At 45.5% G+C, this 24,325-nt stretch overlaps 1 protein-coding gene across 1 annotated transcript in view; it reads right to left on the reverse strand.

Annotated features, from left to right (window-relative positions):
- AHCTF1 (AT-hook containing transcription factor 1) overlaps positions 1-24,325 on the reverse strand; it is a 220,573-nt gene that overhangs the window by 79,791 nt on the left and 116,457 nt on the right. The window contains 3 exon segments of the mRNA XM_066596053.1: positions 933-1,131; positions 1,820-1,921; positions 4,883-5,030. Of these exon segments, the coding sequence (XP_066452150.1) occupies positions 933-1,131; positions 1,820-1,921; positions 4,883-5,030 (449 nt within the window).

Genomic DNA, 24,325 nt, shown 5'->3' on the forward strand with positions numbered 1-24,325 from the left:
GGGGTTTTCTATGATTTTGGGCGCTCAAGAACTCTACATGTGTGCTATGGGGTCTAAAAGGACTTTAACAAAATCTCCGTTTTGAAAGACACTGACTACTCCTTTCATTTTGGGCCCCGTTGTGGACTCAGATATAACAATAGGGCCACAATGGGTATATTTCTGAACACGGGAGAAATAGGGGTATCCATTTTGGGGTGTAAATCCTCATTTTCATGTAAACTATAGGAAAAAAATATGTCTTTAAAATGACATATTAGCAAAAATATGAAATTTTACTGTTTCTCCTCTAAATTGAATTAATTCCTGAAAAAAAAAACTGTGGGGTCAAAATACTCATGACCCCCCCCCCCCCCCCTCAGTGAATACACTAAGGGGTGTAGTTTTTAAAATGGGGTCATTTGTGGGGGTATCTATTATTCTGACACTCATGTGCCTTTCCAATCTTGGCTTGGTGTAGGAAAACAGTGTTCCTCAAAATGCTAAAAAGTAATGTTAAATTTGTACGTCTCCTAAATGGTTAAAAAAAAAACACGAAAGTTTTTCCAATGTGCGCCCAAAATAAAGTCAACGGGTGGAAATATAAATCTTAGCAAAAATTTCTATATTATGTTTGCACATATTTGAGAGATTGCAGTTGGAAATGTGAAAAAAATGACGATTTTTTCAAAAATATCCCAATTTTGGCGCTTTTAATAAATAAATTCTATCGGTCTATTTTTTCCGTTTAAATGAAGTACAACATGTGGCGAAAAACAATGTCAGAATCGCTTGGATATGCAAAACATTTCTGGTGTTTTTCCATGTTAAAGTGACACGTCAGATTTGCAAAATCTGGCCTGGTCATTAAGGTGCAAACAGGCTTGGTCACTAAGGGGTTAATATTTGGAAACAGAGACACCTTTATAGGGAACATTTTAGGTTGCACTTACCTTTACCACAAGAGGCGTCTCCAACAAGTTAAACTCTGATGCTTTGGAAAAATGTAATTGTGTAGTTTTGAGAAAATTTGATTGAACAGGGCTTGAAGTCAGCAAGACAGAAGATTTGTGAGGAGTTTTGTAACAAAGATCTGTAAAATCTGTGACGAACGAGGGCTCAAAAACGGAGTGGACAAGAGAGCCCAATAATCTGCAACACACAAGGAAGCAACTAAGTTGAAAAATTGATATTCTATTAGAAACAAAACATTACACTTTAAAATGTGAAGGAGTTGGGCCACCCAGGGCATAAGTCATATGGATACCATAAAAGGGGAGCCCTCTAATTTAAAGGAGATGTCCCGAGGCAGCAAGTGGGTCTATACACTTCTGTATGGCCATAATAATGCACTTTGTAATGTACATTGTGCATTAATTATGAGCCATACAGAAGTTATAAAAAGTTTTATACTTACCTGCTCCGTTGCTAGCGTCCTCGTCTCCATGGTGCCGACTAATTTTCGGCCTCCGATGGCCAAATTAGCCGCGCTTGCGCAGTCCGGGTCTTCTCCTCTTCTCTATGGGGCTCCGTGTAGCTCCGCCCCGTCACGTGCCGATTCCAGCCAATCAGGAGGCTGGAATCGGCAATGGACCGCACAGAAGCCCTGCGGTCCATGAAGACAGAGGATCCCGGCGGCCATCTTCAGCAGGTGAGTATGAAGACGCCGGACCGCCGGGATTCAGGTAAGCGCTGTGCGGGTGGGTTTTTTAACCCCTGCATCGGGGTTGTCTCGCGCCGAACGGGGGGGGGGTTCAAAAAAAAAAAAAACCCGTTTCGGCGCGGGACATCTCCTTTAATTCTTCAGTGGGGATTAGCATTAAAACCTTTTTTCACTAACCTGGAGTCTCTCTTGGATTTTGATATTGGTGTACCAACTAAAGCATCAGGGATCTCCAATTCGGTTACTTGAGAAACAGGAATTAGGCTTCCATCTGTTAAGCTATACAGAAACCAGAAGAAAAAAAAAAGCATTATTTTTTAATAGCGTCAGAAGAAAGGGGAAACACACACACACACACACACACACACACTTTGCAGTGCAAAGCCTGCTTTGATTATGCAGCATGCCATCGCGTACATAAATTGTCAGTTTGGACCGGAACATTTGTGAGCTGGGGTGTGACGTGACAAGGCGACAGAAGAATGGCCTGAAGTTCCAACACATTCATCAGTGGTGTGGACTCCTGTCTGGTCCAGGTGCTTTGAAATTTCGAACAGAAGACCCCAGCCAAACAGGCTGGCGTTTGGGGCGAGTTCCTGCCATTGAAGGGTCAAAAAGGAGCATCTGAGATGAATTTGTTGGGAATCCAGCCAAAGGGAGCTATGTCTCTGTATGAGGTCTTTGGATATTCTGACTGAGATTCCACATTCCAGATTTGTTGCACTGAGAAAACGATCCACTACAGTGGCAGAGCATGAAATCGGCTTAAAAAAAACAAAAACAAAACACAAAATCGCCTCGAAGGAGGATACCATCAGCCCCAGCACTCTTGCAGTGCAACGGTTACAGGATTCGGAGTTTGCAGAGAGAGCAAGTGCTTCTGAAGTAGTAGTTTTGGAGTTAACAGTAGTACATGGGCCTGAGCCATATTGAAGGAGAAACCCACAAAGTCCAGGCGAAGACGTTAAAGACGACTTAGGATAGTTGTTGATCCATCCGAGCCTGGACAAGTGATGTGAGAGTCCCCAGGTTGGCCGACAGTCAGGACTTTTACCATTTCATTGAGGCAGGGGAATGACTATCCCCTTGGAGTGGAGGATATGCATTATGGACTCCAGAGCTTTCATGAATACTTGGTGGCCATGGCCAACTTGAAAAGGAAGGGCCTTGAATTAATAGTGATTTGACCAGATGGTGAAGCAGAAAAATCGCTAATGCGCTGGACAGATGAGTACATAAAGAGTCATCCCTAATGTTGCTGGAGGACAAACTCCTGCGGCAAAAGTAGCGAGAATGGGGTATTTTCTTCTGAAGAGGTTGTCTGGGTCTGCTTTGTGGTAGTTGGGAACTTGAGCCAAAAGGAAAGCCTGTTAGGGACTTCATGGAGGAAGCATCTGCACCCCAGATTTTAGCCAGAAAATCTGGTGTGGAACTACAGACGTTGCCGATGCACAAGCTAAGAGTCCGGCCATATCCAAGGAAGCTTTGCATTTAAAACTTACCTGTCTGGGGTATCTGATGCGCAATTGTCAGCTAATTCTTCCAGAGGAGATCTGAAAAGAATACCTCAATGTAGTTTAGCTCATCAAGTAGAGGCACTGCTGACCCAGGTAGAAGCTGAAACTGGTCTGAACCTGGGGGACTAGACTTGTAGCACTTATCGGCAGCCCACCAGCGATGAGTGGAGAAGCCTGCAGCGGTTGTCAGAGGGACTGGCCGCACGGGTTGTGACTCCATGTTTGGAAGCATTGTCTTGCCACACAGAAACTTTATGTGGCAACTGTTCCCTCCCTTGTGTAAGGCCACAAGCCCTGGATCCCCCTGCCCTTGTATTCCTAGACAGAATGGTGGTTGTCATAGTGAGGAGTGATGCAGGGGTGGGGGCAAGGGATACTCACCTATCTGCAGAGTATGTTAGACACTTGCCATTTTGGTCGAGAAAGAAGTGGACTCCATAGCTCCCAGCAGTGTCTGTACCTCTGTACTTGCCTACCTTTAAAGAGGAAGTGAATGCTCCAGTAAAGGGGAACGCTATGGCTGGCGGGTCACAATCAAGTTAGTGCTTGAACCCAACTCTTTCTTGAGGTCAGGGCAGACAACAAAACTGTGAACTCAGTTTAGTTTGTCCTCCTTGGTGGGGTAACAGGGAGAGTCCTGCCTTCCTTGTATTCCCTGAATCCAAGAGGTTCTGAAGATTGGCAACAGGTCTGTCTCCTATAGACACCAAGCTAAAACTGTTAGCTCCTCCTACCAGCTATACCCCTCCTGCAGGCACCAAAAAATGAGGACTTGCTCATCTAATCCTCCTCTACACCATGTTACCCTGCAGAGGCCAGCCATTGCTGACCATGGCATCTAAAACTTTTCTGAAGTGTAATTTTCTGTTTCAGCAAAACAAGGAAACAAATAATTGTATATACCTCCCAATGGTACCAATAAAAAAACTAAAAAGGAGGCCCACAATAGAACACACATACAGTTCTGACTGAAAATAAATGCTCTTGTTATAGAATACTGCACCACACAAAGGCTTTGTTTTTATTGTGCAAAAGTGGTATCACGTAATAAAACCTCTATAGAATTGGTGTTATAAAAAGGTAATGACTCACAGAATAAAGTACACAATATATAAATCAGTGCTAACTCTGTAAATATCCCCCCCAAAGAAAATTGTAAAATTGCTTTTTTCCATTGCCCTGCAGCGAAAAGTTATACATTACAAGCACCCGACATTAGTTCTTATGAAAACTAGAACTCGCTCTGCAAAATACAGATGTCATACAGCTACACTGACAGAAAAAAAATGAGTCATAACCTCTAGTACACAAAAAAGGAAATTACTTTTTTCAATAGCAGAAAGCAGAGTATGAAGCCACCACTTATTCCCCAGTTACATGGGGCAACAGTCAGCTAAATTACTGTATGGGCAGCTAATGACAACACTAGTTAGCGCTCGTGCAGAGCATTTAGACAGATAGATTCTCACTGACTATCGCTGGCTTCTCGCTAAACACTTTACATTCTATATAACAGACTGAGCAGGGAGCCTTTACACGCAGTGAGAAGTCAGCGGTTCCAGCGATTATTTTTATACTGGTTGAGAGTGAGTGACAAACAGTAAACAAATAGTAAACAGGCTGTGCATTCAGATGCAACGATTATCTCGCATTTTTGCTTGAACAAATTTTGCACGATCATGATCCTGCATGTTCTGTATGGACATGACGGCACATTTCTTACCTTTTGTAAGGGGAGAAGTTTCTATTTTCACTAGCAACAGATACTTCCTTTATTTTCATCAGCACATTGTGGATAAAATTTGCCTCAGTAATGACATTTCCTGCAGCAGCTTGTTTCACAACAGTAGATAAAGGCTTTGGTCTGGTCACTAAAAGACAATACAATAAATGTTTAGTATTAACCCCTTGAGTGGCAGATTTCTTACCACTCTGTCGTACCCACCAGGGAGGGTTTTTTAAATGGTCTAATCATTTAATTTTAACTAATTTTGCAGTCACCTTCCAAGAGCCATAACTTTCATTTTTCCATTGACACGGCCATATGAGGGCTTGTTTTTTGCGGGACAAGTTGTACTTTTTGATGGCATCATTTTTGGGTATATATAATGTATTGCATAACTGGGGCTCTACCGTAGGGACGGGCTGCATCTCAATGGGGAGGGTGCAGTTGTGCTGGGGGAAAAGATGGCTAGAAGGCTGGAGGAGTGTTTAAACTAGGGACTGGGGGGAGGGGTAAAATTAGAAATAGTGAGGTAGCCAGTGTAACTAGCGACCCGGGTCCAAGCAAGGGGAATGGGGGTTGAGCAGGGGGTGGGGTTAGTTCTAACTGTACTGTTAGATCAGCCATTAGTACGAACAACAAAACGATTTAAAAAAAAAAACAAACTACTATATAAAAATTGTATGACCACGAATGCAAGAAGTCTGATCGATAAAGTGGGTGAGCTTGAAGCGAGAATAGCTGATGAAAATCATGTTATAGTCAGAATAACGGAAACATGGCTTGATAAGTGCGATTGGGCGGCGAATTTGCAGGGGTGCAATCTCTTCAGAAGAGACCAAAGGAACCAGAAAGGGGGAGGGGTATGTCTGTACGTCAAATCGAACTTAAAGGGGTTGTCCCGCGCCGAAACCTAAATTTTTTTTCCCCACAGACCCCACCTTGGCAGACAGTTAAATTACATCCATTTGTTATTAAAAAAAAAGAATAAAAAATTCGCTTACCTGGATTCCTGATCTGCAGCTTTGAAGATTCTTCTTTCAAAGATGGCGCCGCTGGTCTTCTCCCACGGTGCACCGCGGGTCTTCTCCCATGGTGCACTGTTGATGTTCTTCTCCAGTCTGCGTTCCACTGCCGATTACAGACCCCTCATTGGCTGATCGGCACCACGTGACAGAGGATGAGCTACGATGACGCGGAGAAGAGGGAGGAGCCAGGACGCCGCTCGTGAGCCCGGACACAGCCAGCAGAGGATTCTTATCTGCACAAGCGCCGACTGTTGCAGCGACCAGAAAAGGGAGTGAATTTCTTAGCGAAAATTCCTTTTTCCCCCGAGTCATCCTGACGGCAGACATGGAGGTTGCACCTTGACCTCGTAGGGACAGGAAGCAAGAGACTTTAAAAGGCTCCTCCCGTCTCCCATTCACCAGTGTCTTCTAACTTACTTACATGGACATGTCGTGGTTAACCAAGGAAGATATTTATTTGCTCCGAAAAAAATAACATGGTTAGTTCCATTTGAACATAAACAAGAAGAGGGTAGCTTACCCGGACATAACACAAGATAATATGCACAAATTTTCCGCATAAAAGGAAATGTCCGACATAGGAGCCTCTGGGCTACTGGTTCGTGCCCGCATAAACGTTTATATAAACGTGTGAATTTTTGGGAGGGAAATACGTGCCGTCAGGATGACTCGGGAAAAAGGAATTTTCGGTAAGAAATTCACTCCCTTTTCCCGGCGTCATCCTGACGGCAGACATGGAGTATACCAGATTAACTCTTTAGGGAGGGACCACTGCCTGCAGGACCTTTCTCCCGAAAGAGAGAGATCGGAGGAGAGGTCCGCAATCGGCCTGTAATGTTTTGCGAATGTGTGCAGGTTGGACCATGCGGCTGCCTTACAGATTTGGTCCGGCGTTGCCATAGCCCTCTCTGTCCAGGAGCAGGATACTGCCCTGGTAGAAAGGGCCTAGAGTCCTTCCGGGATAGTGCTGTTGCAGGACAAGTAGGCCTGCTGGATGGTGGATTTTATCCGGCGGCTAATGGATCTCCTAGAAGCCGCTCTTCCTCTGCCTGGCCCCTGAAATTGAACAAAAGACAGTCAGCCTTCCTAAAAGGATAATGTCTGCTCTGGGTAGCATAGAATGGCCTTCCTTGCATCCAGGCTATGGTAGTCTCTTTCCCTATCGTTTTGCGGATTTTGACAGAAGGATGGGAGAATAATTTCTTGCTGTCTGTGGAATTTTGAGGCTACCTTTGGAAGAAAAAAAGGGGTCTGTTTTTTGTATGACCCTATCGTCCTGGCTTAATAGGTAAGATGTCTTACAAGGTAGGGCCTGGAGCTCGCTTACGTGCCTTGCTGTTGATAGCTACCAGGAACACAGTTTTAAGCGTGAGGAACCTAATTGGAATCTGATCGATAGGTTGAAGGGGTCTTTGCAGAGGCTTTGGAAAACTAGGTTCAGGTCCCCTGGGGGGGGGGGGGGGGGGGACTGTACTACGGTTAACTGACCTCATTCTTTCTGCCGCTTTCGTGAACCTGCGGATCAGTCTATGATCCGCCAAAGGTTGGTCTAGAATGGCTGAGAGCGCTGATACCTGTATTTCCAGGGTTCCTGGTCTCAGGTTTTTTATCTGGAGGAAGTCCCAAATCTCCGCCACCAGAGTGTCAAGATTGGAGACCTCCAGTCCCCTCCAGGAGGAGAATTTTTTTTTTTTCCCCCCGATCTTATTATAAGTAGCTGAGGTCACAGGTTTTCAGGACTGGTGTAGAGTCGCGATAACTCTGGAAGACAGACCTCGTCTTAGTAGCGTCTGTTCCTCAATATCCACACTGCGAGGTTCAGTCTCTCTAGGTTGGAGCAAAGAACTGGGCCCTGCGCTAGAAGGTCCTTCCTGGATGGAAGGCGGATTGGCTCCGAGATGGCGAGCTTTAGGAGCACCGGAAACCATGCCCTTTTACCCCCAGTGTGGGGCGATCAGGATCAGCGTGATGTTGCTCTGCTGGACCTTCTGAAGAACTCTCGGGATCAGGGGTATGGAGGAGGGGGAAGGCGTACGCCAGACTGAAATCCCAACTATGGGAAAAAGCGTCTAACCCCTCGGACTTGTCCCTCGGATCTAGGGAAAAATAGGCGAGACATTCTGAATTTTTGCTGCTCGCAAAACAGGTCCACCTGTGGACATCCCCAGGTTTCTGTAATGAGACGAAATTCCTCTTGATTCAGAGACCATTCCCCGGGGTCTAGGCCTCTTTGACTTAAAAAGTCGGCTGTCAGGATCTGGGATCCTTTGAGATGGACCGCTGTCAGGGACTGTACCGTGGACTCGGCCCATCTGAAAATCCGGGCTGTTAATTTCAGCCGGTGAAAGTTTTTGGTGCCTCCCTGGTGGTGAATAAGTGAAACGGCGGTCCCGTTATCCGAGAAGATCTTAACATGCTCCCAGATGGCCCTAAGCTCTCTGAAATTTGAGGTCTGGGCACGCAATGTCGGACCCCATTTGCCCTGGAGCAAGAGCTGCCCCACTTGCGCTCCCCAGCCAGGCTGGCTTGCGTTGGTGACTACGGAGATGAAGGGCTCTGTCACCCCTGGGGACTCCGCCACTAGGTTGTCAGTTGACCGCCACCAGCGGAGGGACCTTGTCACCGCTGATGACACGGCATTCTGCGGTCCAGAGAGGTTGTTGCCCCGTCCCAGTTGCCCAGGGTGGCTCTCTGTAGCGTCCTTGAGTGAGCCTGGGCCCAAGGAATAATGCCGATACAGGAGGTCATGAGGCCCAGGAGCCTCGTTGCGTCCCTAATCGTTATTTGTTTCTTCTGACCGCATTTCTGTGCTGCCAGCCTAAGGTTTTCCTGCCTGGGTGGAGGCAAAGACAAGATCTGAGACACTGAGTCTATCTGTACCCCCAGGTGGTCTTTCGCGTCTCGGGGAGAAGACTAGATTTAGGGAAGTTAACTATCCACCCCAGTCTCTGACATAGGGAGATGATTCGGCTGGTATCCTCTTTGAGGATCTTCGGCGAGGATGCAATTACCAGGAAATCATCCAGGTATGGGACAATGTTTATGCCTGCCACATGGAGATGCGCCACCATCTCTGTCACTATTTTAGAGAATATCCTGGGTTCCGTTGAAATTCCGAGGGGTAGGCACTGGAATTGAAAATGGTGTACACGGCTGCCCATCCTGATGGCAAACCGCAGGTACTTGTGATGTTCCGACAGGACTGGGACGTGGTAGTACGCGTCCTTTAGATCGACGGTACTCATAAAGTCCCCTTTTTTGATCAGAGTTACTGCAGACCTGATGGTTTCCATCTTAAACCTTTTGTAGGTAAATCAACCTGTTCAGGCCCTTCAGATTAAGGATCATCCGAAACGGTCGTTCGGTTTTTTGATCAGAAATAGGGGTGAGTAGAACCCCAAGCCCTGTTCTACTGCGGGGACCTGGACTACCGCCCCCATCTGTAGCAGCTTAGAAATTTCATTTCTAAAGATATCCTGCAGGGCGGGGGATTGCGTGGGGGCCGGGAAAGCTCAATAGTCTGCCCCCCACCTGGTACTTGCCTACAGGGGAAGGGGTTGCTTTTGTCTTACCCCTGCCTCCTTTGGGGTAGGACCAGCGCCCCGTCTTTCCTTTGCCTCGGTATGGCTTGAAGGATGGCTGAGGTTTGTGGGGAAATCCCGTTCTTGCTTGCTCCGGGAAACCGTGGGTCCTGTCGGTAGCTCTTTTTAGGATCTCCTCCAAGTCCGCGCCAAAGGTGTGCTGGCCCTGAAACCGGGATGTTACACGGCCTTCCTTTGGAAGCCGTATCTGCTTTCCATGTTTTCAGCCAGACCGCCTGTTGCTGATCTAAGTAGAGGCATGCATTCCAGTAACGCATCTCTAGGAGCCTTCTGTTTAATCTGGTCGTCGAGTTCCCCCAACCAGAGGAACCTGGACCTCGCCACAGAAGTCGCTGCGATATTGGACTTCAGCGTATAGGCCATTGTTTGCCAGGTCCGTTTCATCAAGGCGTCAACCCTGTCCATCGGGTCTTTAAGATGAGAGGAGTCCTCGAATGGCAGGGCTGTCTTTTTGGCTATTATGGCCACCTGTGCCCGATGCCGCGCGCGGCCGCGCCGGCATGCCTGGAGGAGAGAGGCATCTGAGCCTGTGGCCCGCCGCTCTCCCCAGCTGAGAACAACTGCGCCGAGCTGTGGCAGAGGAAGCAGGGGACCCAAGGACCTCTGGTCCGCCGCTCCGACCGCTGCGGTGGTGAACCCCGGGCGGTCAGACCTGTGGCCCGCCATGCTCCAGGACCGCGAGTAGATGCTCACGTCTTTCTCCGCAAAGCGGAGTCCCTCTTTATATTCGCGGGACAACTAGAGGTGTTTGTCCGCGCAGCCCACTCATCCGTGAGTACTTTCTTCAGGGTATCATTAACCGGAAACACTGTGCGGTTCCTTGGTCTGAGCCCGCCGGACATGTCGTCCTGTACGGACCTTGGCTCGACCACATCCTCGACCTTCCTTGTATCCCTGACTGCTTTGATCAGGTCAACCAGGTCCCCAGATGAGAAATAGTACTTTTTATTCTCATCCCTGGCGTCAGGGGGACGGTCAAAGAGTTCGCCATCTGACAAGTCGCCCAGGGATTGCTCAGACTCGGAGCTCGTTAGCGGTATGTGGCTCGCCCTTTTAGCGGCCCTTCCTTCCGCTGAGCTGGGGGGAGACTGGAAATTGATGCCCGGACCTCCTCTCTAACCAGGGATCTAGTATCCCTGTTCATCCATAAGGATCTTGGAGGTACAATCGGGGCATAGCGGCTTTTTTATATGCCTCGTCCAGTTTTTTGTTTAAGACACAGAGTGCCCTTCCTGTGTTTTTTCTTTACGTCCTGTTTAGACCGGGTGGATTCCCTGTCCTGCAGAATATACATGCATGCACATAAGGGAAGACCCCCCACACAATGCTAAATCCCTGAGCATAACATTCCTGCAACAAGTAACACTTACAGTTTGCAGGGCTTCCATCTCTGGTTCCTTTGTAGTCATGATGCAGAAACGCAGACAGAACCAGATTAGACAGATGAATCCTTCTCTGAAGGTGTGCTGTCAGTGGAAGCTTGCCGGGGGGTCTCCATTTTCAAATCTCCTGCTGTTCCGGGTCAGCTGACGGTGTCTGACGTCACCGCGTCACGGGCTCCGCCGCGCGCGGCCGCGCCGGCATGCCTGAAGGAGAGGCATCTGAGCCTGTGGCCCGCGGCTCTCCCCGGCTGAAAAACAACTCCGAGCTGGAAGAGGAAAGAGGGGACTCAAGGACCTCTGGTCCGCCGCTCCGACCGCTGCGGTGGTGAACCCCGGGCGGTCAGACCTGTGGCCCGCCGTGCTCCCGGACCGCACTGACACCCCGAAGGGAGATGAGAAGGGAAGCAGCCCTGTGGACCGTCAATCCCTACAGTCAGCCTGCTTGGAAAAAGGTGAGGGGGGAAACAGCCCTATGGACCGTTCCCCCAGCTGTCATCCTGCAGCTCCCTGGAGGGAGCTCCTCTTACATGTCCCTGTAGGGACAGGAAGCACTGGTGAATGGGAGACGGGAGGAGCCTTTTAAAGTCTCTTGCTTCCTGTCCCTACGAGGTGAAGGTGCAACCTCCATGTCTGCCGTCAGGATGACGCCGGGAAACGGCTTCAGTCGTCGCCATGGAGACGGGGACGCCAGCACCGGAGGGGGTAAGTGTATAACTTCTGTATGGCTCATATTTAATGCACGATGTATATTACAAAGTGCATTAATATGGCCATACAGAAGTGTATAACCCCACTTGCTTTCACGGGACAACCCCTTTAAAGCCGAGGCTACGGGAGGATATAGGAATAGGAGAACAACAGGTGGAATCTCTGTGGGTAGAAATAAAGGGAGGAAAAAAAATAACAAAATCCTGATAAGGTAAGTTTTCAGTTATAGAAGACCCCTAAGGCAGATAGAAGAGGTGTCAAACCGCAATGAAGTAATAATCATGGGGGACTTTAATTATCCAGGTATAACATGGGAGAACGAAACCTGCAAATCTCATAGGGGTGATAAGTTCTTGAGAGTAATTAAAGATAATTACCTAAACCCACAGGAACCAACAAGAGGGAGGGCCATTCTGGACCTAGTACTAACTAACAAACCGGAATGGATAAAGGGCGTACAGGGTGAGGGGCACTTGGGGAACAGTGTCCACAATATAATCAACTTCCAGCTGTCATTCAATAGGAAGCCTTATCAGGGAGCGACAAATAAACTAAACTTTAGTAAAGCTAAATTTGATCAGCTCAGAACTACTAATCAGTAACATTAAATGGGACAACATCCTCAAAAATAACAGTACAGAGGACAAATGGGAAAAGTTCAAAAGGATCCTAATCACCTCATGTGAGCAGTTCATTCCCTTTAAAAAATAAAAGAATCGCAACTAAAAGGAAACCAATGTGGCTCGAGCGTTCAAACTACTAAAGCAAGAAGGCAGCGAAGAAGCGCTAAAATCGTACAGGGAAAACAAACAAAATATGCAAAGATAGGATCAAAATTGCCAAGGAGGAGGCGGAAAGAGTGATCGCCAAAGAGAGCAAAAACAACCCAAAACTATTTTTCAACTATATTAACAGCAAAAGGATTTGCAGGGAGAGCACTGGCCCTTTAACAAATAATGCAGGAGAAATCATTGATGATGATGGAGGGAAGGCAAATCTATTAAATAGTTTCTTTTCAAGCGTATTCACAAACGAAAAGGAAATGCCACACGAGATGCAGGGGAATAAAATAAACCCCTCACAAAATATATGTCATACCTAACACAAGAGGAAGTGCGGAAGCGATTAAAGAAGACTAAAATCGATAAATTGCCAGGCCCAGATGGAATACACCCAAGGATACTGAGGGAACTAAGTGACGAGATAGCTAGGCCGCTATATCTAATATTTCTAGACACTATCAAGGCCGGTGTTGTACCACTGGATTGGCGCATTGCCAACGTGGTTCCAATTTACAAAAAGGGGAGCAAAAGTGAGCCTGGTAACTACAGACCAGTAAGTCTCACTTCAATAACGGGAAAACTTTGAGGGGATTCTGAGAGACGCCATTGATGAGTACCTCAAGGAGAACAAGAGAATAACTCCTCACCAGCATGGATTCATGAAGGGTCGCTCATGTCAGACAAATCTGATCAGTTTCTATGACGAAGTAAGCTCTAAGCCGGACCTGGGAGAGTCTATTGATCTCGTATATCTGGACTTCTCTAAAGCCTTTGACACCGTGCCACCGTGCCGTGTGTAATTGGGTAAAGAATTGGCTCAATGATAGAAAGCAGAGGGTGGTAATAAATGGTTCGTACTCTGATTGGACCAGTCACTAGTGGGGTGCCACAGTGTTCAGTATTAGGCCCCATTTTGTTCAATATATTTATCAACAACCTCAGAGAGGGGCTGCACAGCAAAATATCAATATTTGCGGACGACAATATAATTAATGCAACGGAGGACAACGTAAGGCTACAAACGGACCTAGATAGGCTGGGGGCTTGGGCAGAAAAATGGCAAATGAAGTTCAATATTGAAAAATGTAAGATTATGCACATGGGCAGCAAAAACAGATATCACCAATATTCACTTAATGGGGTACCACTAGGGAAAAGTGATATGGAAAAGGACCTGGGGGTACTAGTGGATAGTAGACTAAACTGGAGTAACCAATGCCAGTCAGCTGCTGCAAAGGCAAATAAAGTCTTGGGATGTATTAAAAGAGGTATAAAGGGCGAAGGACGAGAACATTATCCTTCCATTATATAAGGCACTAGTCAGGCCCCCACATGGAATACTGCACACAGTTTTTGTCACCGGTGCTCAGGAAAGATGTTACAGTACTGGAGGGGGTTCAAAGAAGAGCAACTAAACTAATACATGGAATGACGGGACTAGAATATTTAGAGAGGCTATCCAAATTGGGATTATTTACTCTAGAAAAAAGACAGCTAAGGGGTGATCAAATAACTATGTATAAATACATGAGGGAACAATACAAGGATCTCTCCCATGATCTGTTTATACCCAGGACTACGACGGTAACAAGAGGGCATCCGCTACGTTTAGAGGAAAGCAGGTTTAATCACCAACATAGAAAGGGGTTCTGTACTGTAAGAGCAGTTAGACTGTGGAACACTCTGCTGGAGGAAGTGGTGATGGCAAAATCCATAGAGGAGTTTAAAAGGGGACTTGATGTCTTTCTGGAGGGGAAGGATATTATAGGTTATAAATTTAGGTTAATTGTTAATCCGGGTTTACAGGCAGGTAGGAACTACTAGGGGTTGATCCAGGGAACAGTCTGATTGCCATTAGGGAGTCGGGAAGAAATTTTTCCCCCAAAAGGGCTAATTGGCTTCTGCTCTTGGGGTTTTTTGCCTTCCCCTGGATCAACACAGGACGACAGACAGGCTGGACTAGATGGACAAGGTCTTCATTCGGCCTAACGAACTATGTTACTAGGTAACTTTTGTAAAAAAATTTGTAGGGAGATTGGGGGGGGGGGGGGGGGGGGGAATTCTGCCATTTGTTTTTCGATTTATTCTGCACGCTGAACGCTGTAAAAATGAAATGTGGTAACATTCTGAGTCAACACGATTCTGATGATACCAAGTTTATACAGTTTTATGTTTTGCCATTTTTGTACATTTAAAACATTTTTTTTCCTAAAGGTTTGCTTTTGTGTCGCCACATTCCAAGAGCCGGATTAATTTTATTTTTCCATTGCCAGAGCTCTAGAAGGCCTTGTTTTTTTGCGGGAGGGAACTCTAGTCTTCATCTATCTAATTTTTTGGAACATGTAAACTTTTGATCGCTTTTTATTCAATTTTTTCTAGTAGCAAGAGTAACAAAATCTGTAATTCTGGCATGTTTATTTTTATTTTTCACTGCATTCTCTGAGCAGTATAGATATATTAAAATAATTCTACATGCCTGTACGATTATGCCAATACCAAATTGTAATAGGTTTTTTCCTTTTTCACGACTGTCCTCTGACAGCCAAGCACCAGCTCTTCCTGCCACAGAGACCATCGGCTTGCTTCTGACAAAAACATAATAAAAAGTGACCAAAAGAAGAAGTCATATGCACCCTATAATGGTACCAATAAAAACTACCGCTCATGCAAACAAGCCCTCACAGAGCTCAGTCCATGAAGGGGGTGGGGAGGGAGGCGATTTCCACAATAAAAACCTTTTTTGAGAAAGGGTGGGGGGAAAAGCAAACAAAATAACGAATTTTGGTATTGTCGTGCAGGAAAACATCAACGTTAAGGATGATAGAGGATGTACTGTAGTCCATCTAGTTGGAACGGCTCCCAGGGGGAGGGGAGAGGATAGTGCACCATCTTTCACATGGAAGAGTACCACTGATAGCTTATGTATATAAACATACAAACAATTTCAATCATCCTTGAAATGATAAAAAAAAAAAAGCCTAGTTACTCACTACGCTGAAAGCGTCAATACTGTACGAACATCTGATGCCCCACTTGTAAAAGGAAAGTAACAGGGGGAGTACCTGATATACAAACCCCTGCATAGAACTAGCTGTAGACATTACCGGTAGTAATGGATTATCTACACTGTCATGGAGAGGCTCGTTTAAGAAGCTGAACTGTAGCAGACCTCGGGGACGGTACACTGCAAAGAAAATGGTTCAGACCTTACGAGGGCAAAACCAACTGGCAGGGCACAGGAAGCAGCCTTAGGGATAATTATACCAGTGCAAGAGGCTAGGCGGACCATAGAACTCCCTATTGTACCGTATATCATCAGGTACTACATTACCCAGAATCCTTAGAATTTCGCAGAGAGTTATGCAATATAAGATCAGTACCAAAAGCTGATCAGTAGCCACATACAAATCGAACACCTTCATAAAATCTTGGTGTATGGGAAATAGTGACAAACTCCTGGGAACGTAAATTCGGGATATGCAGGCTGCCGCAGTACGGAGTTATTCTTCCCAGTAAGAAAATATAATCACCCACGGACGCCAAGTCCAAACATAACAATGACCCTGCTCTAGGAGGGGTACTGCTCCATGATGCGCTGCATGAAGACAGAGTGGCTACAAAGCATCTCCAGCTTTACAGAGGACAGCCGATCAATCTTGCGGTTAGAGCCGTGATAACCCTCTTTACTCTGCCCCAGAGAACAAGTAACGAGGGTACCCAAGATCTGCTGCTATTATTGACAAAGACTATTATTGACAAAGACAAGCTTGACAAAGACTAGATGTTGAAATGGTGCCTGTTCTGCTTTAAACATGGAGCAATAAAGAAGTATATTTTACACCTTTGATGCTGCTACTCATCTTTACAATCTGCTGCTATTATTGAGACAGCATTGCACAACACCATAATACCACCTAGAAAGAGGAATAATGCATTGGCCAGCGACAACAGAAGGAGCCCATCTAGACAAGGAGAACAAGACGGATGATTATATAACTCCCATACCAGGGACGCATAAGGCAGATGACTTTCTGGGCCATGGCTACGAGGGGATTGAGCTCCCCCAGCCTACCAATACTCCAACCCCAGATAAGGACAATTAAAGAGGACTGTACCAATGAAGACTGTCTCAGGCCAAGGTCTAGCACGTAGCCAAAGTTGCATATCACTAAAAAGGGTTCCTCCCATGAGAGGGAGAATACAGTGGAAAATGGTAGCCATGGCATGAGTAGAAGTGATTGGGTACCTGATTCACTCTCCCACCATCAGTTCCCGTAAGAGCAGTAACATAGGAGATAGTGATCATGAGACCAGGCTTATGCGGTACCCATAATACAAGAGTTGGCGAGTTTCTCAGCTTACTATTACTTCAAGAAGAGTCAGTCAATATTGACCTAAGAAAATTACCCCTTGTGCTGCTTAAAATCAAAATCAGGATAGATGCATAAAGTGGAGAAATAACTTCACCGAGGGGGTTTGGACTGCAGCCAACTTCCCCTCAAATTCAGGATAGCCAAATATATGGAAAGTAGATGATGCCAGGTAGCCTTCGTCCAAACTGTTTACTTACATGATGTATATAGTGGAAACACGTAAAGGGGCGTTCTGTAGCCCTTTTTCAAGCCTAATAGTAATATACCACTTACATTTATATTGTTTCTAGCCGCAGTGTAATGTCGCTTTCTAGTGACTTAAGCGATAACACACCGCGGATAGGAACCACAAAAAGTAAGTGATGTGTGTTACCATTAGGCTTGAAGGGGTACAGACCCCCCCCCCCCCCCCCCCCCCCCCGAAACGCGTTGCCACTATATACACCATTTATACTGCATGTAGATAAACTGTTTGGATGAAGACTAACTGGCATAAACTCCTTTTAATATTTGAAATATAGAATGGTCGAGTTGGAAGGGACCTCCAGGGTCATCAGTGCAGGCGTCACTAAATCATCCCAGATATTTGTCCAGCCTTTGTTCATTGAAGGAGAACTCACCACCTCCCGTGGTAACCTGTTCCACTCATTGATCACCCTTCCCTGTCAGAAAGTTTTTTTTTTCTAATATCGAATTTGCATTTCCTCCCTTTCAGTTTTATCCCATTGCTTCTAGTCTTTCCTTGTGCAAATGAGAATAGGGTTGATCCCTCTGCACTGTGACAGCCATTCAGATATTTGTACACAGCTATTAAGTCTCCTCTCAGCCTTCTTTTTTGCAAGCTAAACATTCCCAGAGGATTTAACCGGTACTCACAGGACATGATTTGCAGACTGCTCACTATCTTTGTAACTCTTCTCAAACAAACTGCAGCAAGTTCAAATTTTATTTATTTATTTATTTAAGTGGGATGCCCAGTACCGAACACTGCATTCCAGATGAGGTCTGACTAAGAAAGAGTAGAGGGGAATAATTACCTCATGTAATCTAGACTATGCTTCTCTTAATAAATCCCAGAATTGTGTTTGCCTTTTTGGCTGCTGCATCATTGTTGACTCACGTCAAGTCTATGATCTATTAGTATACCCAAGTCTTTCACATGTGCTGCTGCTTAGCCCAATTCCTCCCATTCCGTATGTGCTTTTTTTCATTTTTCTTTCCCAGATGTAGGACGTTGCATTTCTCCTCATTAAATACCATTCTGTTAGTTGCTGCCTACCCTTCAAGCTTTTCTAAATCTTTTTGAATACTCTCTCTCATACAAAATGTTGAAGACCAACTGGGCCTAGGACAGAGCCTTGTAGTACCCCAATTGATACATTCTTCCACTTGGATGTGCAGCCATTCATGACCACTCTTTGAATACGGTTACTCAGCCAGCTGTGAATCCACCTAACTGTTGCCTTGTCAATACCATATTTGGTCATTTTTTTTCCAATAAGGAGGGTATGGAATATTTTGTGGAATACTTTACCAAAGTCAAGATATACTATATCGACTGCATTTCCCTGATCACCAAGTCGATGATTGTCATAGAAGAAAATTAGATTTGTCTGGCATGACTTGTTTGTCATAAACCCATACTGGCTCTGGTTAATTACTTTATTTTTATCCAAGTACTTGCATACATGCTGTTTAATAATTTGTTCAAAGTTCTTTCCCGGTATAGAAGTCAGGCTCACAGGCCTGTAGTTTCCTGGATTCACCATCTTCCCTTTTTTGAAGATAGGGACAACATTTGCCCTTCTCTAATCTTCTGGGACTTCTCGTGTTCTCCAGAAATTTTCAAAGATTATGGCAAGTGGTTCGGCAATTACCTCCGCTGCTTCCTTTAGTATTCTAGGATGTAATTTATCTGGACCTCAAGACTTGAACTCATTTAAGTTAGCTAAGTGTTGACTCACCATCTCTCTGCTTATAGGTAGCCTGCATTCTTTTATTCCCCCAATAGCACAGAGAAGATCAGTTGAGATTACATCTACTTTGAGAGAAAACAGATACAAATAGGAATTTAAAAGTCTGGCCTTCTCAAACATCATTCTTAACCAATTCACCATTTTCATCTTGTAAGCATCCAACAGCATCTTTGACTTTATTTGCTTTTGACATACCCCCAAAATCCTTTATTGCTTTTGGCCTCTTTTGCAAGCCTCAATTCATTATTAGCTTCTGACACTTGCCTTACAGTTTCTGCAGGCCACATATTCTTCTTTAGATACTCCCCCCCTCTTTCCATTTGATAAACATTTTTCTGCTGTTTTAGAATGTGTAAAAGTTCTGTGTTTATCCAACCTAGTCTCTTTAAATGCTTCCCATTCTTCCTTCGTTGGGGATTACCGATTGTACTTTAAGAATCTCATTTCACAGTATTCTCCCAACCTTCTTGGACATTTGTCCTTAAGAACATTCAGCCATTGGATTATTTCTATCCTCTTTCTGCATTCATTAAAATCTGCCTTTCTGAAATCCTACCTTGAGGTCTTAGTTTTCTCAGGTCTTCCTCCCCTTTTTATCCAAAAATTCAAGGACAGCATGATCACTGCCTCCTAAGGTCACAGCCACCCTTACTTCCTCAACCATTCCCTCCCTGTTGGCAAGAATTAGGTCCTAGATAGCATATACCCTTGTTTTCTCTTCTACCTTTTGGAAGAGCTAGTTGTCAGCAAGAGCGGATAAGAATTTGTTGGATCAATTATCATTACCTGAGAGAGATTCCCAACAAATGTCTGGATAGTTAAAATCTCCCATAAATCACTATGTCAAGCTTTTTTGAGAGCTTGGCTATCTGATGTAGAAAGAGTTAAATCAATATTTTCTGCTTGTCCAGGCGGCCTATAGCAAATGCCTACAATAGTGTCCTGTTCTCTTTGTGTTCTTACCCAAACAGTTTTTACAGAACTACCATGCTTTGCAGCTTGAATGTCTACGGAGAATGTTTTCCTAACATACAACGCAATACCTCCTCCGCCTTTTTTCAGGTCCGTTTCTTATAAATGAGTTGCAACCTTCAAGCCTTGTGTTCCAATCGTGTGTATCATTTTACCAAGTTTCCGTGACGCCTCTGACATTATATTTCTCCTCCTGTGTTAGGAGTTCCAATTCTCCTGGTTTCCCATGCTTTGTGCATTTGTGTAGAAACATTTTAGTTTGTGATAGGTGGCTTTTGCTCCTCTACTTTCCTTCTGAATTTTTTGTCTTGGTTCTTTCTTTCCACTTCTAATAGCAAGGTTCTCAAACGTATTAATTAGCTGTATATTTTTACCTGGCTTTTCACTTCCCTTCCCATATTGTTCTAGTTTAAAGCTCTTCTGAAATGTAGTATACGTATGACAGGTCTATTATACAGACTCATTTGTTCTAATTTTTGCAAAATACATTCCCGTGAAGAGATTTTTCTTTGAGAAGGGCTCTAGAACACTGAATTGCTTTATGTTGCGTTCTTTTCTAGTGCACCATACAGACAGTTGAGCATACCTGGTTGAGGCTTCAATACCCCTCGAGTATCAGCTAACGGACAAAGGTTTAAATACCTATCCAGAAAAGCCACAGCTTGTTTGGTGGCTACAACAGGAAAGCCGTTAAACATTGTATTCAACTTTGGCTGGAAGAGAGGGCCCTGAGAGAGGTGCTCTTACCAAAAAAGGGAAATTCCAGGGTGTGTTGGCCAGAACAGTGACTAGGTCTGCGTACCATTCTTGGCGAGCCCAATCTCTTCACTGAGGCAGTAACTGTCTATATTGAGTATCAAGAAGTCCTTCAGTGTTAGACACTTTAAAATAATATTTATTAGGATTAAATTAAAATTAGACTAGAGCTTAACATAAACAAAACACACAACACTCAATTTCTTATTGTTAATGGATCATTTGCAATAGGCTTCAGTAAACAAAAATTAAAGGGGCTGGCCTCATGTATGAGTCGGTATAGTGAAGTCTCCATAGAGGAGACTAATTCACTGTAAAATGACGTGAGCCATAAAGTCATACTGAGAACTATTAGGCAGAACAATTGGTCTATCATATGATTCATATAGCTCAGATGCATAAATGGCAGTGTCCAAATTCCACTACTGGACTCAAAAGAGGACTAGCTGACGCTGTTACTAGATCATGCGTGCAAGTACAATTATTGAGCAACGTTTAATGACTGAATAAGGTCAGAGTACTATGACACAATAGAAGCACAGCTCCCTGAAAAATGAAGTGGAAATTTAAAAGAGGTTCGACGCTTTTCTATGTTAAATATCAACGTTTCATCAGGAACCTTATACATAAGGTTTCCTAGTTGACATTGTGATATATATAGCTAGCACCTACAGAGCTGGTTTAGCATGCACCCTCATGTTGAATAAAGAACCCTAGCTGTATTATGCAGACTAGGTACCAAAATGTCCCAATAGAGCCATGCATAGAGTTATAACTAAAAAATGATTTTGGAGAACTGGTGTTTCACTATAGGGTACAATAGAGCCCTTCTGTTCTAGCAGAAAGAGATGTTCTGCAATCAGCAACAATGCTGAATTTTAGAAAGGCCCTATCATTAAGTTCAACTCCTAAACAACTTCTGGTTCAAATGACTAAGAGCCCAGAAACCAGCTAACTACCTAAATAAAGGCGATATGGTGCAAGACAAAGGAGAGATGGCGCCTCCGGCCTTGATGGTAGGTCGGAGGTTAACCTCACTGAGGCAAGCATAAAATAGCGACATACAGGCAGATTTAAGTGGCAGGCCACTTATGGAATAGTAGGCAGAGGATTTTAAGGACTTACAGCACATTCCTGCAGCTCCACTTTATTTTTGAGGTAGCGTTAGCTTCGTCCATCTTCGGACTCATTTTTCTCATTATGCAATAAAGCTAGAAAACTATCAGAGAGCTAGGGTGATGCTAGCAGAGCCTCATGAATAAGTTTGACTCCTCTCTTACTGAAAGCTGCAGAAAAATGCTATAAGTTTTTTTTTAATAAAGCGTACTCCAGTTTAACAGCTTTCTACAAGGGGGACTTGTCATTTGTATAGCGCCAACTTATTCCACAGCACTTCAGTTAATTTTTATTACCCCCCAGCAAGCTGGGTACTCATTTTACCGACCTCGGAAGGATTGAAGGCTGAGTCAACCTTGAGCCAGCTACCTGAACCATGCAGGAATTCAAATCGCAACCTTCAGGTCGTGAGAGCTTAGGACTGCATTCTGCTGCCTAAACACTCTGCACCAGACGAGGCCCCTAACACCACCCCAGGTTCTCCTTACAGTCTCATTTTCTGCTGTTTGCACCCAGTTTCATATCCAAGTTCTGGTTTTCAGGTGGCATTTCCCATTTCTCTGTTACACTGCTGTTTGCAATCCACTTTCAGGGAGGGGACGTGCAGCAAGCCTACCATTCTGCCAACAGTTCACGGTCTTGCACTACTGTGCCCTTACTTTACATCCTGCATTTCACTGTTCAATCAGCAGGAAAGCAATATCTGAATGTCAGCCCCTCCACTCCCTCAAGACGATAAGACCCAGTATGTGTTCTCTTACTAACAGCAGGAGAGGCAGAGACTGGAGACAATTATCACAGTGTCTGAAGATTCCCGTGTCCTTGTTACTACAGAAGCTTTGTACCTAACAGAGTGGACTACAGAGCAGCTTGAAGGGAGCTCCCTAGTGGCAGACACCTTTAATTTGATTTAGGGCTCCCACCCACTAGCGTTTTCTTACTGCGAAATTCGCAGCGTTTTTTTTCTTCTGCAGGGGTCTTTGGGCTATGGGAGTTGTAAAGCTAAAATCGCGATTGCGCGGTAAATCGCGATTTTGCGCGATCGCGATTTTAGCTTTACAAGTCCCATAGACCCCCTGTAGAAAAAAAAAACGTGCGAATTTCGCAGTGAAAAAAAACGCTAGTGGGTGGGAGCCCTTATAGTGGAAAAAGCAACCAAAATATTTTTAAAGGTTAGCCTGATAATTTCTATAATTTGCTTGCAACAAGCTAATAGATGAGCAGAAGCAGTCTGTAAAATTAGTGCCCCTTTAAAAACAAATGCACTTTACCGCAAAAGTGACAGACTGCTGAAATCTGCACGTCTCTCACTACTACATGCTACCCACAGTAATTGAAGTACATAAGAGGTTCCCTTTCAGATTCCAGAGAGGTCACCCTTACGGTGTTCATCCGCTTGGAGGTAAAGGAAACACTAGAAATCAAGTGGCTAGCTGACACCATCAGTGGAGGGTCAAAGGGGAACAGCTGGTGGGAGAAACACTTTCGTACTTCGTGTCATCTCCTAGTGGCAGCAACTGTACCCAAAGCGTGTATCACCCTCAACAAGGACAAAAAAAATTGAATCATAGAGGCAAACATAGGGACCCCGATCTGAGTGATCTTGCCATTTGTCCCATGTACGGTAACTTTATGATGTGTTTTAATATCCCAGCAGCATTGCTACCTGTTTAAACTTTTTTATAAGAGAAAAAAACAGACTTCCGCCCAGGACACAGAGGGAGCAGGACGTGTCTCTCAGAGCTCCTGCGATACAACTCCCAGAGACACCGGGACCCTCTGGTGACCCACAAAAAAAGCAGCTGCGGGGGACGGACATCTCCCCTGCTTGCTTGGCGGAAGACCCCCACATCCGAGGGGTACTCGGAAAGCCCCCGGCGAACCACCCGATCCGACCCGCGGGGAAAGGAGAGAAGGAGCGGGACGCGACCGGGAAGAACAACACGACCCCGACCCCAACAGCCACCGGGACCTTACCTGCCTGGAGGGTATCCGGAAGGGCGCGCGGACCCGCCGACTTCTGCCAGAGGCGCACCGGGAGCACTCGTGGCGCCGCGACATAGGCCGCACCTGAGACCACGGCCTAGATTTCCGGCCGCGTGAGCCGCGACCACCGCCGACCGGGCCGCAAGGAGGGTGAGAGCCTCGGGGAGCAGCTGAGAGGCACGGGAGCCCCACCGAGGGTAAGGTGACACATCGGGGGGCCGCCAGAGAGCCGGGGCCAGACAGCGGTAGAGGCCGGACGGCGATAGAGGCTGCGACCCCACACCCCAACAGACAAGGCCCCCACTCAGCGCCAGACGGGAAGTGAAGCCCTGGGAGGCTTCCGAACGGCCCAGGGGACATCCCTGCAGCGGCGGTCCTACAGGGGAGCAGCCGGAACGTTGCGGCCTAGCGGCGCTTGAAGCCGCGGCCTAGATTTGAGGCCGTGACGTCAGAGACAAACCCCGCCCGTTATAAGAGTCAGGGGGAGGAGCCGAATAGAAGCCACAGTAGGGGAAAACCCCAAGCATCATAACAGACATAAAAGAAAGGGTCTCAAAACCGGGAACACAAACAAAAAACTACAGGAAAACATAGCCCTCCCCCCGAAACCTACCCGAAGCCCACTCTAAGCACAAACAATATCCAAACAAGACAAAAAACACTGGGAAAGTGGGAAAGAAGGAAAACAAGACAGAAATAGCAAAGGAAAAGCCGGGACCTGACATAAAGACACTAAACAAAAAAGACATGAACAAATAGACC

The sequence above is a fragment of the Eleutherodactylus coqui genome, chromosome 3 (assembly GCF_035609145.1).
Source record: "Eleutherodactylus coqui strain aEleCoq1 chromosome 3, aEleCoq1.hap1, whole genome shotgun sequence".
In the NCBI taxonomy this organism is placed as follows: domain Eukaryota; kingdom Metazoa; phylum Chordata; class Amphibia; order Anura; family Eleutherodactylidae; genus Eleutherodactylus; species Eleutherodactylus coqui.